This window comes from Hipposideros armiger, unplaced genomic scaffold (assembly GCF_001890085.2).
Source record: "Hipposideros armiger isolate ML-2016 unplaced genomic scaffold, ASM189008v1 scaffold_3, whole genome shotgun sequence".
Lineage (NCBI taxonomy): Eukaryota > Metazoa > Chordata > Mammalia > Chiroptera > Hipposideridae > Hipposideros > Hipposideros armiger.
The window spans coordinates 5,363,584-5,382,038 of NW_017731353.1; the positions used below are offsets into that span (position 1 = coordinate 5,363,584).

The following is an 18,455-nucleotide window of genomic DNA, read 5'->3' on the forward strand; positions in this document are numbered from 1 at the left end:
TCTGCTAGCCCCTTTGTTTGCCCATGAGCCAACACCGCACAGTTTTAATTATAGATGCTTTAGAGTGTGTTTTAATACCTGACAGGGCAAGCTCCCTTGGTAGTTTTTCTTTTTTTGTATTTTCCTATCCTTTCTTGCATGCTTCTTTTCCATCTGAACAATAGCAACTCTAAAAAATCTTTAACTCATTAAATTCATTCACATTCATTGGTATAACTGATATGCATGGTCTCAACCTTGTCACATAATTGTATAGTTATTATGTGTTTTTATATTTCCAATGCTTTTTTCTCTAAGTGAGGTTTTCTTTGCTTGAGCACTCACTTATTGGATGATTGTATTTAGGAAGGTTTATATTTTTGTTCTCATGCTTACCTATGTACCTACACATCCTAATACCCTTAGACCCTTAGACTCCCATTTTCTTAAATTTTAGCATCTTGATTGTCAATCCCCCCACCCCCCACGCTGTTGTTCTCAGTCTAGTTGTGGAGGACGTCGCTTCACTGGCCCATGTTGGTATTATGATCGTTGCGCTCTTCCCGGCTGAGGCAGATGGGTCTCCAGCCATTGGACGGCCATGAGCGGCCGCTCACTGTTCACAATCTTAGCTGTAGGGGGCGCGGTTTACGGCGCAGCTCATTGGCCCATGTGGGAATCGAACCGGCAGCGCCGTTGTTCAGAGCTCACGCCACCCTTGTGCGTTAATTTCTAATGATACCCACTGACTCTCATCTATCATGCACACAACCACCAGTGAGCTCATTCTACCTTTCTCTGTAACTACTCCCTCTCCCATTTTTGTTTAGATGATTTCCACTGTTAGAACATACGGTCTTTATATACTATTACTTCACCTTCATCACTGCTTTTGTTTTATGTTGTATCAACAATTAAATAGATTACACGCTCACTACCCGTCCTTAAGCTGAAGCTTCCCACGCATCTCCTGGCTGGCTGAAGCTCACCGTCCTGTTGATTCCTCAAGACGGGCTAACACGTACAGAGTTCTCCTGTGTTTGAAATGGTTTTTCTCTGCCCTTGAAGCTTGAAAGACATATGTATCCTTGATTCACTCTTTCTCTGAAAAGGCTGCTCTGTCACTGTCTTGCTTTGTATACTGTTTTCAAGACGTCTGATGCCAGTCTAATTCTCTTGCTGTGTAAGTTATTTGATTTTTTTGCTTGGAAGTCTTGGGGATGTTTTCTTTTATCTTTGAAGTCTGGTAGCATTACTAGAATATATCTTACACTTGACTGTAGCTGGTCAATTTCCTCAAGTACCCAGTGAACCCTTTCAATAATTTCTAGATATTTTTCTTAGATTACAGTTTTACATATTAGTTCTATTCCACTATCTTTTCTTCTTCATAAACTCCAATTATATATATATTTTTCTTTGTCTTTGCTTCACTTCAGCCACTTTCACTCTGATCCTTTTTACTTCTTTATCTTATTGTCATGCTCTTGATTGTTTCCCAGCATTTCTTCAATGCCCTTTGTAAAATTAAATTTGAGTCTATTTTTTCCTTGAGCACCTTGAAATTCAGTCTTAATTTCTGAGATAACTTTATCATTTTCTTCCATTTTTTCCTGCATATAATAAATGCTTTTCATTTCCTCATATTTTTTGCCTGTTTGTTTTTAACTTATGAATTTAAGGTTTTTTTTTCACCTCTCCAAATGCCTGAGAATAGTAAAATCAGTTTAGAGTCCCATGTTTAACAGTTTTCTTCTGCGTTATGGTATTTGCTTCCTTGGGGTGGGGGGTGGTTCCCTAAGTTGAGGGGTTTAGTCCTTCAACATTTTATTACGAAAAATTTCAAACCTCTAAAAAGTTTTAAGAATTGCAGAGTGAACACCCATATTCCCATGAGCTAGGATCTACAACTATCATTTTGTCCTATTATCACATCCACCTCCATCTATCTACCCACTGATGACTATATTACTATTATATTATTATTTTTCTTTTGATGCACTTGGAAGTTGCAGATGTTAGTATACTTCATCCCTCAACACTTAGGCAAGCGTCCCATTCAGTAGAGTTTAGTCTTTAAAAAGTGTTTTGAGGTAAAAATCGCCTATGGTGAAATGTACACCTCCTCTGCGTACTGTGCAGGGTATCATCTTCGTGTACCAACTCTTTAGTGTTTGCAATCTGTGTGAACTGTTTGTGACAAAGGCACCCAGTCGAACAAACCATAACTCGTCAAAATACAGAGCACGTCCACTCCCACGAGCTGTTCCCTTGTGCCAGTCCCAGTCAACGCCTGCCGCGCCTTCCCAGATGTTTATCCATCTTCGCTTTGGCCTGTCCTAGAGCTTTGTAGCAGGGAATGACAGAGCATGTACTCTTCCGTGTGAGGCATTTTCTCCACCAGCAGAGGTGAACATTGAGTGTGCAAGTGAGAGCTCCCTAGGGTGTGGGGTTTTTCTTTTCTTTGTTTTTAGTCACACATAATTTGGTGTGGGAATTCTTGGTCTTCCAAGTTGCGTTTATGGTGTGACTTTTGTAGTTTTATTTGTTCTTGTTTTTCTATATCTTTTTGGCGGCCACATGGAAGACTTGGATTTAGATAGTCATCCCCAGCATTTGTGACTGCAAACATTTTCCAACATGAAGGAAGAGAGATTGTTTAATAACCACCCACATTAATAAAAGGTCACAATTTTGCCATACCTGCTTATCTAGCCCTTCCCTCTTTTTCTCTGTTGGGGTATTTTAAAGCAAACCTCATACCTCATTTTATTTCGACTCTACACACTTTTGAGTATCCACCTTTAAAAAACAGACCTTTGGTTTCCTAACCATGAGACCATTATCACACCTGACAAAATTACCAATAATTATTCCTTGGTATCATCTGAAATTTAGACCATACCCAAATCCTTCAAATTGCTTAAAAAAATATTCTTTTACAGTTGGCTTGTTCAAATCAGGACCCAAAGTCCATACTGTACCTAATGCTGTGACACCTTTTAAGCATTCCACCTTCCCCATGTCATCCCATGTCGCTGACTTTGTTGAAGAAACTGACTTAGCTGTCCTGTAAAATGTCCACATTCCTTTACTGTTCATTTTTTGACTTTTTTTTTCTAAACCTCAAAGTTTCTAATCATAAATAAACTTCCATTCACGTCATTACCATTGCAACACACGTTTCTGGAACCACTTTTTTTTCTTTTTTAAGATTTTATTGGGGAATTGGGGGAGGGGAACAGTGTTGGGGAATCGGGGAAGAGGAACAGACAAGTTGCTGTCCTTTGGTTCTTTAGTCTAGTTGTGGAGGATGTCACTTCACTGGCCCATGTTGGTATGATCAATAGGCTCTTCCCGGGAGAGGCAGTCACTCACTGGCCATTGGACGGCCATTCACAGTGGCTCACGGCAGCTCACTGCAGCCTACGCGGTCGCCAGCAACTCATGCAGCCCAGCTCCAGGTCGAGCTGCCGTTCACCATCTTAGCTGTAGAGGGCACAGCGTCACTGGCCCTCATATGGGATCCGAACTGGGGCCCTGTGGCTCAGAGCTGGTGTCCCAAGCCAACTCTTAACCAATGCGCCATTCAGCTGGCCCTGGAACCACTATTTTGAAATTTAGTTTGATATCCTACTATTTTGAATATTCTTAATAGTTGGACATATTTCTCCTTAAAACAGCAGTTCTCAAACATTTGGGTCTCAGGACCTCGTTACACTCTTGAAAATTATCGAGGACCTCAAGGAACTTTTGTTTCTGGGGGATAGAGCTGGCAATGTTTACCATATTAGAAATAAAACAAATGTTTAAAACACTAAACACAAGCCCACAGGTGTCATCATCTCACACTATGCAGCCTCTGGAAACCTCCATTATGAACTTGTAAATGAGTGCGAGTGAAGAAGGAAAGCAGCGTCTGTATTAGTACTGCCAGTCAATTAGTTTAACTTGGGGGGGGCCCCCCGAAACAATCCTTGTGACCCCTTCTCACTGGGCCATAATTTGAGAATTGCTGCCTTAAAGAATGGGTCTGGATTTTGGAAACAAATGTCTTTTGGAACCAATTTGTAAAACAATTTTTATGTGTCAAAAATGAAGTAGAAAATAAAAGCTGATTTTTCTTATAAATTTTATAAAATGGCATTTGGTAAAAAAGCATTTAACAAAGAGCTCCAATAATATTCCGTACCGCTAAGATACGGGCACAGATTCCTAAGTACTGCTGTAGCATCACAGAATCTTAGCACTGCACAGGCTCCAGAAATTTCTGAAGGACAGCTGAAGTTATTATCTACGTCTTTGTGTGTATGGAAAAAAACCTGTTTCACTCCTTCAGAATTGCCCTTTCGGAAACCAGTTTGGCATTTTCATGGGAAGTTGAACATTTGCATGTCCTAAACCAAGGTTTCTCAACCTTGGCACTAACATGTGTCTGAATGGCTTAAAAAAGAAGATGTGTCATTCAATAGCAAGGCATGACTATGTTAAAGAAATTGAAGGTTAGTTAAAATGTACAGTTAGAAAGATTGATAAATGAGTTTTATCTGTTGTAAATCATACAACATAGAAACATTAATTTTTAAGATATCAGTATCTTTCAAATATCATGGTTGAAGCTTCATCTTTTCTTACATTTTTATACCTAGTGGATCAGTCAAAATTGTACATTAATTATTTCAAATGCCAAAAGAAGCCAGCTGCTCGTTCTAGTCTCTGACTCAGTTTAAGCTCTTACAATATTTTGACTGTTTGAAGAAAATTAATAATGGGATGTTAGGGAGTAGATTAACTGAAACTAAATATCAACATAGCTAGATTTAGTTTTGGATGACTGAGCTCATCTCTTCAGAGAACGGAAACAGGGTTTATTATATCATGAGTGATTAACTTACACGACACCGAACCAGCAGCCCCCAACAGAGCAGAGAGAGCGTCGGCTACAATGTATGAAAAGATTATGTAAGACACTGAAAGTTTAGATTCCACATTAGCTGGAGCATGGAGTGTATTGCTATAGTCAATTACCTAAGACTCACAAAGACGCCAGAAGAAATTAATGCAATACATGTCCTGACAGTTTTGGAACCAAGCTAGTATTAATGTCTTATTCCTTCTCTCCCAAGTAGCAAGTCCCCACTGCAGCCAATGTGGACAAAGACGCTTGTATTTGTCATTCATGTATTCACTCACAAGTATTTACTGAGCATCTACCAGGTGTGATCAAGAAATACAGTGAATGTTTAAATGAAAAATATTTATTACAGTAAAAGACATTGCCATTAAGCTCCCTCAAAATACTCCCCCTCGCTTCGAGCACACTTATCCCATCGTTCTTGCCCCTTTCTGAAGCAGTTCTGGAAGTCCTCTTTTGTGAGTGTCTTTAGTTGTGCTGTCATGGCTGCCTCGATGTCCTGAATCAACTCAAAGCGTTTACCTTTCATGGTCATTTTGACTTTGGGGTGAGCCAGAAGTCTCAGGGTACCAGATCTAGTGAATAAGGTGGATGAGGACACGCTGTAATGTTTTTATTTGACAGAAAGTGCTGGACCAGAAGCAATGTGTGACACAGAGCCTTTCCATTGTGATCACAAAATACAGTGAATGCGGCTGTCGAGTGCCATCCAACAGAAAGGCAGGGATGTTCAATACCGGAAGCAGCACATCGAACCTTAGTAACAGTGTGTGACAAGTTTCAACTTGTTTGGTGCGGTCAGTTGGGTGTAAGCTACGGTGAGAGAAGGTGTGTTTTAAAATGTGCCATAAATCATCCTCCATCATGACAATGCTCTGTGTCACACATCGCTTCTGGTATACGGCAATTTCTGTCAAATAAAAACATTACGGTGTGTCCTCATCCACCTTATTCACTGGATCTGGCACTGTGAGACTTCTGGCTCTTCTCTAAAGTCAAACTGATTCAAGTAATGTGTCTTTTACTGTAATAAATTTTTTAATTTAAACATTCACCATATTGTTTGGTCACGCCTCATATGTGTCCTCCCTTCTCTCCTCCAGTGCCATCTCCCAGGCATGCACTGTCTGCAGGTTCATGAGCATGAAGAGGACACACACATGTACATCCGGGTCCAACACAGTGCCCGGGCCAGAAGGTGACCGCTCAGTTTCTGATGGCTTCTGGAGGCCAGGCCAACAAGGAAAGGCTGGCTTAAACTTTGATGAGCCCAATTGACCCCAATCGCCCTAAAAAGTGCCAATTCTATACTCCCCGTTTCTCTTCGCCCCTTCCGTCATGAAGAAACTGTTGGGGTGCCCTGGGGCCCCCAGTTACAGATCACGGTACCCCTGAGGCACTCCGCTGCTTCTGGGCAGTGACTGCTTGGTAAAGGAGGACACCAAAATGGAAGCACCGAAATCTGCCCTCTGTCCATGGGCTCTGGGCTTCGGTGACTATGCCTTATGTCACGAATATGCACAAAGAATCCCCAAAGCCCTCCCTACTCACCAGAACCAGAGGAGATCTCAACATCAAAATCGACAGAACGCGCTAATCATGGAAGCCAGGACACCTCACCTCGGCCATCTTGGGACCCCTCTGTATACCAGTGTGGGCACCAGGCCACTGCATTTCACAGCGCTAGTGACTCTTAGAGGAGAAAAGTCACTAAACCACCTCCACTGGGGACTGAACCCCCTCCGCTCCATGCAGTTCTGTGGGGCTGCCAAGGCCTGATTCCCCCGCCAGGCCACAGGGCAGGGAATGACTTTTGGACAGGCCAGTGGGGCGTTTCTCGCAGGTTCCATGAGCACAGGCATGGGATGGAGGGCAGCTGACCGCCAATCATCAGGGCACAGTGTCCCGAAAGGGCTGTGCCTGCTCCTGACACCCCTCCAACTGCCTCCTGGCAGGCCAGCCCTATCTCTGTCTGCGAGCATCTAGCATCATTAAAAGCAGAACAAAGACAAAAATGAACCCTTTCCTTGCTTAAGCTAATCAGGGCAGCTTTCTGTTGATTGCATTCAAGGAAACCTGGCTGACTCAGGAGGAAATGCCATTTTATTAAAAACACAGGCACAGTTCAGGCTTTGGCCAAGGTGAGTAAAAGGCGGCGGCAGCAGAGACTGCACAGGTGTGTCCTGTGTCAGCAGCCTAACTGGTGTCTCCTTGTCGGTCTCACTTGCCTCCCAAAGCTTTCCAGGATGAAATCCAGATGAAAACAATTCATTCCAGACAAATCTCCAGCAGGCAGCACTTTCAACTCTCATCTGAACCTCCTGCGGAGGCCCTACTGCCTACAGGACAGGTCCCACCCTTTCCGCCAAAGTCACAGAAAACAGGTGACTGGCAGCATTGTGAGGGAAGTGGCAGCTGTTGGTCCCTGTCCCTCCAAGGTACGAGCTCCCTTCAGTTTCAGAGACAGTGGCCCTGGCGGCAGCAGCAAAACGGCCTAGAGACCTGCAATCTAATCAAATACCATGTTTGAAAAGTAAAAGCCACATAAAGCAATTATGCTGGAAACGTGATTATCCACCTGGCAATCCGATCAGAATCATACTGCCCACTGCTGTTCCTACGTACAAGCACCGTTTATGTTGATTCCATGTCACCCAAGAAAGCCAGCTGAAATGCACAGTGACCTGAACTAGCCATTCCAGGGGGGTAAACTGGTGTGTATAAAACGGGATTCTTTCTTGAATGCGCCCCTGAACGCTCATCAGTCTATCAAAACGGAAGCCCCATGGGAAAGCCGGAGACGCTGACAGGCCATGGTGAAACAGAAGCCAGCTTTCTCAGGCGGAAGTAGCTCTGACGTCTGAGACCTGTTTACCTATAAGCCAGCTCTCTCTGCTCATTTCCTTCAAGGCCAAATTCCTACCTTCATCATGAAATGGGAGCTCAATGACCCGGAAACAATTTGAACAAAACTATTTCACTGAGGATGCTTTCATTTCTGTCTTCATTAACTCTTTGGGCCCTGTCAAGGGTGCTGAAAGCAGGATTGGTTTCAGCTGCTGGGTGTAGAGAGCTTAACATTTAAACAATTTGTACAGTGAACAGAGGCAGAAGATGCTTCACATAGACAGATACAAATGGTGTTTTTTTTCTATTCAAAGAACACTGCATTATCTCATTCACTGTATTTTTTAACTGAAAGAATTTTAAACAAAAGTAGCATGTTACCCAGCGAAATGTTACTAATTTTTTTCCCCACAAGTGAAACATCACACATTTAACAATCCCAGTTTTCCTTCACACACAAGTCTGTTCTCCTAAAGGTGAATGAATGGCTTGAGTGAACAGTAGCTCATCCTGGGTGACTGGCTCTTTATAAGATGTTACAAGAATAAAATGCTCAAGTACGGGGAGTTCACACCAGGCCCCAAAGCAGCAGTAACACACGAGATGTAAAAGACACTCGCTCCTGAAGCTCACCCCCCTGAGACCCAACAAAACTATCACTGTTATTCAGTTAATTCTGCTCTCTGTAAAATGTGGTGGCTTCTCAAACTCAGTGTTCAGGAAAGAGCCTTCAAGTGCATATTATCACACAGAGCCTTAGAAAAGCGTCTCACAGTTGAAGTCTCTATGCCTCTCTAGTTACTAACATAAGTTAGCATTTCTATTCCACTGCACTGCCCAGACGCACCTGTCTTTGGTGAATTCACGCAAATACAAACATCACTGAGGAGGTTAGAGGCCAAGTCACTTAGAGCAAATCAACATCAGAAACAACAAAAGCAGAAGTTGTCAGTGCTAAGGTCTCGGAACGCCTTTTTCAAACACACAATGGGCTTTATAAATGATTTTCCACGGAACATGGTTCTGTTTTAAGGGGCTGTTTTCTTCAGCAGGATCCAATGGCTGACCATTACTGTGGTTGCTGGGACAACATAAAACTCATCTGCCAGAGCGCCACACAATGACTTCCGGTGAAACGGTCCTATCGTGTTTCCTCTCTGGTTAATGCTGCAATTTTGTTCAAAAGCAAGGTTTCAAAAGTGCAGAATGTTTAAACTACAGAAGCTGGTAAAGAGGAGCACGCTGTTCACCATCAAACTGGATTTCATTTCCATCTACAGATCCTACAGCACAGGACCAGGCAGCTAATCCAGAGGCCAGTTTTCTTCCACACGGCCCTACAAATATGTCAGGCAGAACTTACCAGAAGCATTGCGGATGTCCCATTGGGTCTGGACAAGTGGATGGACATTTCAGGGAACATCCTGTCAATACGGCTTATGACGTCATCAACGTACCTAAGTGGGAAAAAGAAACGACGTGTATGAACTAACCCACAGTCAACGAAACAGTGCACTGAAGGCTCTCTTCAATTTAGTTTTCTATTAATGGAAGAGTTTTAAGAAGGTGAATGGGGTTACATGGCTTTTTACAAAAAATACCCCCACCCCGTTCCTTCTCTTGACTTCCAGAGCCAACCACTTTTTAGTGATTTTTTGGGTATTTCTACATAATGTGTTTTTACTGTCAGTTCTTGCTTTTTCATCTCAAGGCATGACCTAGTGACTTTTGCTACAGATCAGAGTTTAGCTGTCACCTTCCTGGCCACCGGGCTTGAACTACCGCGGCTCCCTCTCTGGCCTTCAGTACGAGCAACGGCAGCAGCTGCAGCTCTGGTCACCTCCCTGCTTCCTGCTCGGCTTCTCGACTCAATTGCCGGAATAACCAAGTCCCTGGATTAAATTCCTTCTGTTTTCAATACCTGAAGTCATAGTCCTGTTTTCCCGGTTGGACTCTAAAGCAAGTTATATCACAGCTTCTGCTTCAGTGGGTATTGGATGTTTCTGTTCTTAAATCTCAGCAGATGTTTCAATAGCTGAGCTCCGTAATGGCTCGTGAGTCCACCGACTTACTTGCACAGCTTTCTGTTTCTCCTTGGTTTTCACCTGATTAGTTCTATTCCAGTTTTATCCCTAAATTCTCTATCTGACTGCAAACCTTCCCTCACTCCAGTCATACACATTAGGCAACCTATCAGTTCCATTTTTTCTTGGAGACATTCCTCCAAGAGGGAGTCCCCTGTTCCTCTGGCCTAAATGGAACCCCTATCTCTTAAGATTGAATAACCATTGAGATAACTGACTTTAAGCACATAGCATGGTATCTGGCGCACACTAAGAACCCCAAATTACAAATACCCCTGGTACATCGTGGGCCTATTCTGTAAAATGCCCTTGCTTAGCTGGCTGGACTCTCCCCTCCCGTGAACACTCACTGTGACAATGCCAACCCCGAGCACCGACAGAGCCGGGTCGGGCTCAGATCCTTTGAGAATAAAACCACACCAGCATCTGTGCTCACCATCCACTCACGTGGGACACAGAGGGGATGTATAATACAATAACTGAGATGCAAAACTATCTATTAAGGATTTCGCATTGGATTTCATATCCGTTGGACATGACAAATTAAATTACATGTCCATTAGATCAGGGACATAGAAAAGCTACGTTCTCTTGAGGGAAGACGGAGATGAGCTCTCACTCATAACAGGAAAAGATTTTCGTTTGAAACGCAGGGCTCATGAAAGAGGGCAGTCAACATAACGCCGTTTGTTCAAAAGGCTCTGAGTGTCAGGGAGTAATCCTACCGATTAACTTCTCAGGTTTTCCTGAGAGAATGTTCTGTATGGAGAGTTTCAAACTCTGTTTGAAGAAGGAAGAGGAAGAACTGCAGCAGTCCAGTGTGAGCACCGAGTGGGCAGTAAGAAGGCGGAGCAGAGATGCTGGAGGTGCGCTGAAGGCTCTTTGCTGCTGGGAAGAGGGCCGAGAAGACTGATATTCTTCGAGGCTGCAAATGACTTTTACCAACTTAGTGCCAGACAGCTCTCTCCCATCCCTACGAAGGACCGGAAGATGAGGGCGTGGCTTAAAAAACCAACTAGCTCAGAAAAAACAAGAGGTATCATTTTAAAGTAAGGACCCATTCTGTTCATTTTTAAAATGGTTTAGAGGGCCGGCCGAGTGGCTCAGTTGGTTAAGAGCTCGCTCAAAAGTTTGAGCTCTGAGCAACAGCGGTTCGAGTCCAGCCCGAGCTGAGCAGCCGCTGAGCTGCCAACAGGTAGCAGGATGGCTCAGCTTAAAAAAAAAAAAAAGAAAAGAAAATAAAATGGTTTAGAAAACTGTCTTTCCGGGATGGCTACGAAACAGAGTAAGACCCCACACACCATCTCACACAGTCCCCTTCTGGATTTACAGCTCCATGATACACAGCCTTGGCTCTAGGCTAAAATGCTACAAAAGAGGTGGAAAGATGAAGAAAGCAGGAAACTGACTCGTTTTCATCCTGCCTGATGTTTCTTGAAACGGTGGGAGACACATGGCAAACCTCATGCCAACGGCTCACCCCACTTCCCTGGAAACATTTCTGCATTTACATGTTTCTTTTCTGAAATGTGTGTGGTTTAAACCCAGTTCCTTCAGTCTCAGCAGGAAACAAAAATCTGCAGTCCTGTGTGAATGAAGGTCATTGCTAAGTATATGCTAATGGAGGGGCGGGGGTGGGGGGTGGGGTGACAATGAGTTCTGAACCAAGGCTCAATCAATAGCCACCAGAGCTCTGGACAGTAGGCTGCAAATGAATATGCAGAGTGTCAGGACACAGGTAACATCATCACTCGCACTCCCTCGTTCCTTTCACCTTGAAGGCTTCAAAATACTTTCTGGAAAACTTGTCTCGTTAGTAGGCAGGAAAACAGGGGAATGGGTAGGTTAAGGGATGATGCCAGACACCCAGCGCGGTGTGTAGATTTCTAGGATTCCACGCCAACCACCCAACTGCCTGCTGTTAGTACGGGCCAGAGTTCTGAAGGGCAGACGCCAGCTCCTTGCCATTTCTGATTCCTTTATTCATGAGTTCTTCCCACTGGCGGGAGAAACACAGCTCCTTGAGAAAATATCTGTGGACATAGGAAAGTAGGGTTTCTGTTTTCTTCCCAACTAGAGATCTCAGACAAAGCTCAGTAAACTCAACCCAAAGATTTTACAGAGCAAAACTAACTTTCAAGAAGACTGTTTTTCATTTACACGCCTAACAAAAAGGAGACGCAAATTTCCTTGATACAGGTGACATTCAGTGTTTGCCAAAGAGAGAGAGAGAACGTCAGCTGTGTCTTTAACTGAGGAAAACAAAGTCTAAATCCTAGCAGCAAAAATCAAAACATTTCATTTTCAAGTAAAGCCAACCTTCAAAACCAACTCCACCACCACCAGTGACATGATGGAAATTCAAAGCTGGAGACAAATGACACTTCCTTTTTGCCGAGGGTGGGGGCTGGTATGGGAGGTGGTCTGTCTGTCCCGCTGCTTCTCGGAATGCTGCCTCCCGAGCCGGCATGGCCGCCAGTGCGCGCGGAGCTCTGCGTGCAGGGCTGAGAGCAGGTAGGAACAGCGAGCTCCCGCCCACACTTCCACCGTATGTTCGTTCCACTCTGCTCTGTGGCAGGATCAAATTACTTGAATTTTTACCTTTGGAATATAGGCAAACAAGCAGTAACACAGCAGTGGTGACTAGTTTACACTTGAGCAGACGCAACGTGGAAAGACATTAATTTAGTGCCAAATTGAGCAGTGAGTCACAATTTGCACATATCTGTCAACCTGTTAGCAGGGTAATAACTTGGAAAGATTGCTGTTCCTGTTTACATTTCAGAGGCCTTTCAAGAAGGGAGAGCTGCTTGGTTCTCCTACTTGCGCTCAGTCAATGAGCGGGCTCGCGGGTCCAAGGACAGGGGTAGGAATGCAAACCCCCTGACATCACCCGTTCAGATCAAGGTGTGACTCATCAATTCAGGGTTTTCAGGCAGAAAATTAACTTTCAAGCAAGGAGAGAATCCCATCTCCCTGTCCTGCTCCCCAGTTAAGAGACTCTCAGTGGTTTCCGATCCAGTTTTTCCCAGGACAATCCAACTGATTCTAGAAGTTTCTAAAGGCTTCCTCAGGGCTCAGCTTCAGCCTCAACTCCTTTACTATCTCGGCTGCATCAGAAGCAGTCAGGCCATTCTCAGATTTCTTTTTTCTTTTTAAAGATTTTTATTGAGGAATTGGGGGATGGGAACAGCGCTGGGGAACTGGGGGAAGGGGAACAGACAAGTTGCTGTCCTTTTGTTCTTCAGTCTAGTTGTGGAGGACGTTGCTTCACTGNTCTTCAGTCTAGTTGTGGAGGACGTTGCTTCACTGGCCCAAGTTGGCAACATCATTGCGCTCTTCCCGGGTGAGGCAGATCAGTCGCCGGCTGCTGGCCGCTCACGCTAGCTGCTGGCTACACACGGTAGCCCATGGCAACCCACTGCAGCAGGGGCTGCAGCCTACGCCGTCGCAGGCAACTCACGGCAGCCCAGCTCCAGGTTGAGCTATTGTTCAGCATCTTAGCTATAGAGGGCAGTGTCACTGGCCCTCATATGTGGGATCCGAACTGGGGCCCTGTGGCATCCCAAGCCAGCTCTTAACCAATGCGCCACTCAGCCGGCCCATTCTCAGATTTCTAATGTTAATTTCTGAAGCCCTTAACCCTTATTCTCTTCTGATTTTTTTCAAGGAGACTGGCCTGTTCCTTTAAAAGTCCTTAATCAGAGAATTAAAGAAGACTGGGCCCTCCGAGGTCCTCTCATCCAGGTTCCCATCAATGCAGGAATGTACCTGCACCCCCACAAGCGGGTCTGCATCAACACCCCTGTGACACCTCCCAAGGCAGCCCCTGGTGCTGCTGGGCTGCAGGCTTCTTTCAATCCACTTCCCAGCGTCCCACCCAATGACCCCACGTCAGCCTTGTGCAATGACATAAGTATTTCCTGCAAAACGTAGAGGCTCTCCACAAACATGTAAAAGACTATCAGGGTTTTTTATTTTTCATCAGCATTTTTAACTCTTTCTTGGGTCACAGGTCCCTTTGAGAATGTACCAAAAACTAGAGTATATGTCCTTAAATATTTGCTGAGTGAGTGGAGAGGACGTTACAAGTCAGCCATGTGGACCCGGGTCAGGCAGTTATGAAACAACTGCCCAAGAAGTTCTCTTTACCAGATTGGAGACTGCATTACATCAGCCATCAAAAGTCACCCACAGCAGCGACCAGAGCGCTCCACCAAACAAACCTCAAAGAAAGCAGCAGAGGCTCTTCAAAGTCTTACGGCTGAACACGCAGCCACAAATTCCCTACATCTGTTTTAGCAGAAGCTCAGTGCATCTCAGAAACACAGCCTTCCAAAGCAGTGCACTGAGCTGCCGGCATGCCAGTTTTCAAATGCTGCTTCTAATGAACTAATTAATTCTGCAGAAACGTTTGCACAAAGAGGTGTGCTACTAAATCGGGATTACAAGACCAGGATGACAACAAGACAGAACGTGGAAGGCATCTCCAAAGATACCGGGTTTGCAAACATGAATTTTCTACTCTACGCATTAAAATATACTGCAAACTATTTGTTATTAAAGGCTTGAAATAATTTGCTGGACAGATGGCTTAGTTCTCTAAAGTCTGACCCCTCCTCCAAAAAAAAACAAACCCTGGACTCCGGTCAGTGATCCGGTGTTAGTGAGATGTTTCGCAGCTCAAACCAGGTTCCAGTAGCATCTACCGCATACAGGATGCATGATAGACGCTGTTCATTTTCTCCACCCATACAAAATTGGAGCGTCAGGAATGCACATATTGTTAATAAATAACCTTTTGGGGGAAAGGGTAATGCCCCAGAGATCTCAAAAAGGGAATCGTCTGCACGATCTGGAAATGATTTAAGACTTTCCTCCATACCTGTCCAGAATGGTGACACCGAGAAGACTTGGCCAGCGGGTGGAAACAGAGGGGGTTTGTTTAATTACTTCGTGAGGATAAGATTGCCTCAAACTACAACTATCAATCTCAATATGCTGAAGAAAGAAGGTTGGGAACACAGGTCAATTCATTTCACTTAGGTCAAACTTGTCAGGTTTTTGTATCATGTCTGTGAAAGACTTCTGGTTCCTCTCCTAAGGAAATTAAAAGTATTTTCTAAACTGTACATCAGAAAGTAGGACTAGCTGGATGCGTTATAGACGGAAAAGAGCGCCTTTGCTTAGAGGCTACGCCAGCCCGCGCCACCCTCCCTTGTCATCCCTACCCTTGGCGACTCAAGTTGTGTTCTTTGTTTCCAAAAAGACACTCAAAAACGGCAGTCTCTTTAGGGAGACTGGTTTCCTTGGAGTGACACTGTGGCCAGGCCACAGAAGCAGAAGGGGACCTTCCCGTTTCCTCCTTTAGTGACATAAGCACCCGAGCTATGTGAATACGCTACTTGAACCAATTTCGGAGAACCACCGGGGAAGCAAACAAAAGCTACTTTTCCCTACCTTTCCTAAAGTGGAAAAACGTGCAAAGACCCACCACATACTGAAGTATATATAACAAACCCTCTTTCTTCTGTTGGTGTCGAGCATCCCAGGAAGTTCAGGGCTATGTATGAGCTGGAACACATGACAAGTACCATCATAAAAACAATTCTTACACGTGATTTAGAGAGGCAAAGAGTGTCGTCTGTAAGCTGTCTCTGTTATATCCATTAATAAACATTTATTGAGTGCCTACAGTCCTCAGCAAACAATTACTGTGTTCAGGGACTGATATTAAATACTGAAGACAGAAAACAGCTGCAGTAGCTGGCCCGCAGTGAGAGCGGACGGCTGGGGTGGCTCTAGCCCGGGCTTTCTGCTGGACGAGTCAGGCTGAGCGGGGAGGCAGGCCCCGCGCTCCAGTTTTCAAAGCGCTTTGGCATCCTTTATCGCATTTGATCTCTCACCTGCTCTGGGAAGTCAGAAGGGCAAGTGTATGACTTCCATTTTAGAAATGACAGAAAAACAGAGCTTAAGTGACTTGCTCGCGGAAACAGCACGGCTGAGTGGCAGAGCTGAGCCCAGGACCCAGTCCAGTTCCCCATTCCAATAGGCTTCCTTTCTGCCATTCCCCAGATTTCGCATAAGACAACTGAGAACTATTGGGTTGTCGGAAAAGTCATGACGCATTTTTGCAATGAAAAACAGAAAAAATACGTCATGACTTTTCCGACAACCCAGTAGTTCAGGAGCGTATTAACAAAATCAGGTCATGATTTTCTCTCTTCCCAGTCATTCGGTAAGTAGCATCTAGGGCCTAAGTGAGCCCCAGGACACAGTGATGATGGAGGAGGACCTCACCTCGTGGGCTTACACTTCACTTGCTACAAGCCATTCTCCTTCAAGGCCACAGGCTCATCTCCAGGAAAATAAGACGACTAAGTTAAATTTCCTTCCATGCTTTTGATGGGTTTTTTATTTTGTGCCTCTCAATTTATTGTACAAAGTTGGTAGGTAACAGGAAGGGGCAAACCAGTAAATACTTGTTTTGCATTTTATTTTATATTAATAACTAAAAGCAGATGTTCCTCTAAATGTCTGTTCTTCTTCCACTAAAAATTTGTTCAGACATCTGTGGGTCCCAGTTTCCCCTAAGACATTTAAACAATGTATTAAGCTGGGAAAAGAATTATCATCTCATTCGACATCTACCTCCTCTGCAAGCCCTAACATGTGACAGAGAGGGGAAAAAAACACAAACCAACCAAAAACACAAACAAGAAAAACACCCGTATTGAGCTTTCCAGCAACACCAATTACCAATAGTTACTGAATCAGTCATCTCTGTCAGATCCGGGGCCACGACACGTGGAGCTCAGACGGGCAGGGATGATGTGTGAACAAGTCACCCCTTGAGAAAGCACCCCTGGGCTTCTAGCTTTCAACCAGGGAGCTGAGGAGGGCAATGCAGCAGTGCCTGCTGGAGAGCTACACCCCTTCCCAAATCCCTCGCTTCCCACCCATCCCAGTCCTAGCCGAGGCCTGCTTCCTAAGTGCAGACCGGCCTGCTCTGGGTTGGCACTTCTCGGCAATGCCTCGATGCAGTGACCGGTTCCAGACATTCAGAGCCCGCTGTGCACGCGCAGAACAAGATTTTGTTCCCGTTTGACTTCTTAACATCCCCGAGAACATACATGGTAGACTGCATGAAGAGAAACGCCAAGGAGAATGCTATCACTGAACACCTGACTTGTTCCACTTGTTCCAGGCATCACACCAGACTAAGCAAATGCATGCGAGTAGTCAAAACGAGTCAACACACTGCAGGAAATGACAAATCTTTCCCCCGCCCCCCACCCCCGGGACAAATGTGTTTGTAAGACAGTAATTTCAAGTTTTCTTTTTACTCTTCAGACAGTCTTGAGAAGTCTGAGGCCTCCCCATCTCCAGGCCGTGCAACGATTCTGCACATAACCCACACTCAGAAATAACTTGGGGAACTGGGCCGATTTCAGCGCACTGGGTCACGGCTACATCAAGAACACAGGGTGAACAGAACCTTGTTGGTAACTGTTTCTTTTACAAAAAGTGAAAACTCCTCCAGCAGAAATATAATCCAGCAGAGTTGACAGACACCGCGAGGCTGTTCCCTCCCCTTCCCTATCTGGTAGCAGTGACGCTGACCAGCAGGGTTACAGAGGGCACACCTGTCATGGTGGCACATGGGAAGTAACTGAAAAGCTGAAACAAAAGCAGCCGTTCCTGGCTGGGGTGTCCTGACTGGCGCTTCAGGGGCTTTCCCACCTACGGCTGTCTGAGGTCTCACTGTCCAACTGATCCCCTTCAGATCTCTGATGACCACAACCTTCAGTAGAAAAGTTTTCTCCAAGGACCCAAAACGAAAAACGGTCCAGGTCCATCACTCATGGCGTCCTTCACTCATCCCTGAGTCCACATCACAGCCCACCCCGCACATCTGGATGACTGATAATGCCTACCTTCCCACTAGCCTGGAAACTCCATGTGCACAAGGCACAGCCCACCATGTTACCTGCTGTCAGCCCCCAGGCACACCGTGCAGAACACGGCGGGCTCTCAATGGATACCTGACACGTGCCTCTTGCGTGTGGACTCCTTAAAGGCGTCTGCAGCGCAGCAGAATCTGAGGCCGGGGCTTAGGGCCACGGACCTGGATGTCCCCATCTCACTGGGCCCTCATCTTCGACAAGTCACTTTAATCTCTCTAAGCTTCAGTTCCTTGTCTGTAAAGATAAAAACACTATCTTCTCCACACAGTCATTATGAGAAATGAGACAATGCAGCACAAAAAGCACTTAGCACAAAGCAAGCAATTAATAATATTAGCTGTTCCTTTTATATGTTACAAATATTGCCTTTTTCTGGAAAAAAGGGTTAGGAGCTTTTGTTTGAATCTAGAGGACTACAAAGCCTCAGCAAGTCAACCACAGACTTGAAGGAGCATTAAAGGCAGGGAACATTAGTATTCTCTCAGGCCCCTGGCTCACTTTAACACAGGATCACATGTCAGTTAGTAAGGAGAGTTCTTTTCATTATTTTCAAACGAAGGCAGACAAACGAGAGGGAAGACTGTTGCTGACCCTGAAACAGGACCGACGATGGAAGCGGCCTGGGGTGAATACATCTGGCTTCTAGAACGAGACCTATGCTGG

General features: G+C 45.0%; 1 protein-coding gene across 1 annotated transcript in view; it reads right to left on the bottom strand.

Moving 5' to 3' along the window:
- The window catches only part of MED27 (mediator complex subunit 27), a 200,307-nt gene that overhangs the window by 55,577 nt on the left and 126,275 nt on the right, over window positions 1–18,455 (bottom strand). Inside the window, exon 4 of the mRNA XM_019638919.1 lies at window positions 9,105–9,198. Within this exon, the coding sequence (XP_019494464.1) occupies window positions 9,105–9,198 (94 nt within the window). The remainder of the gene's footprint in view (window positions 1–9,104; window positions 9,199–18,455) is intronic.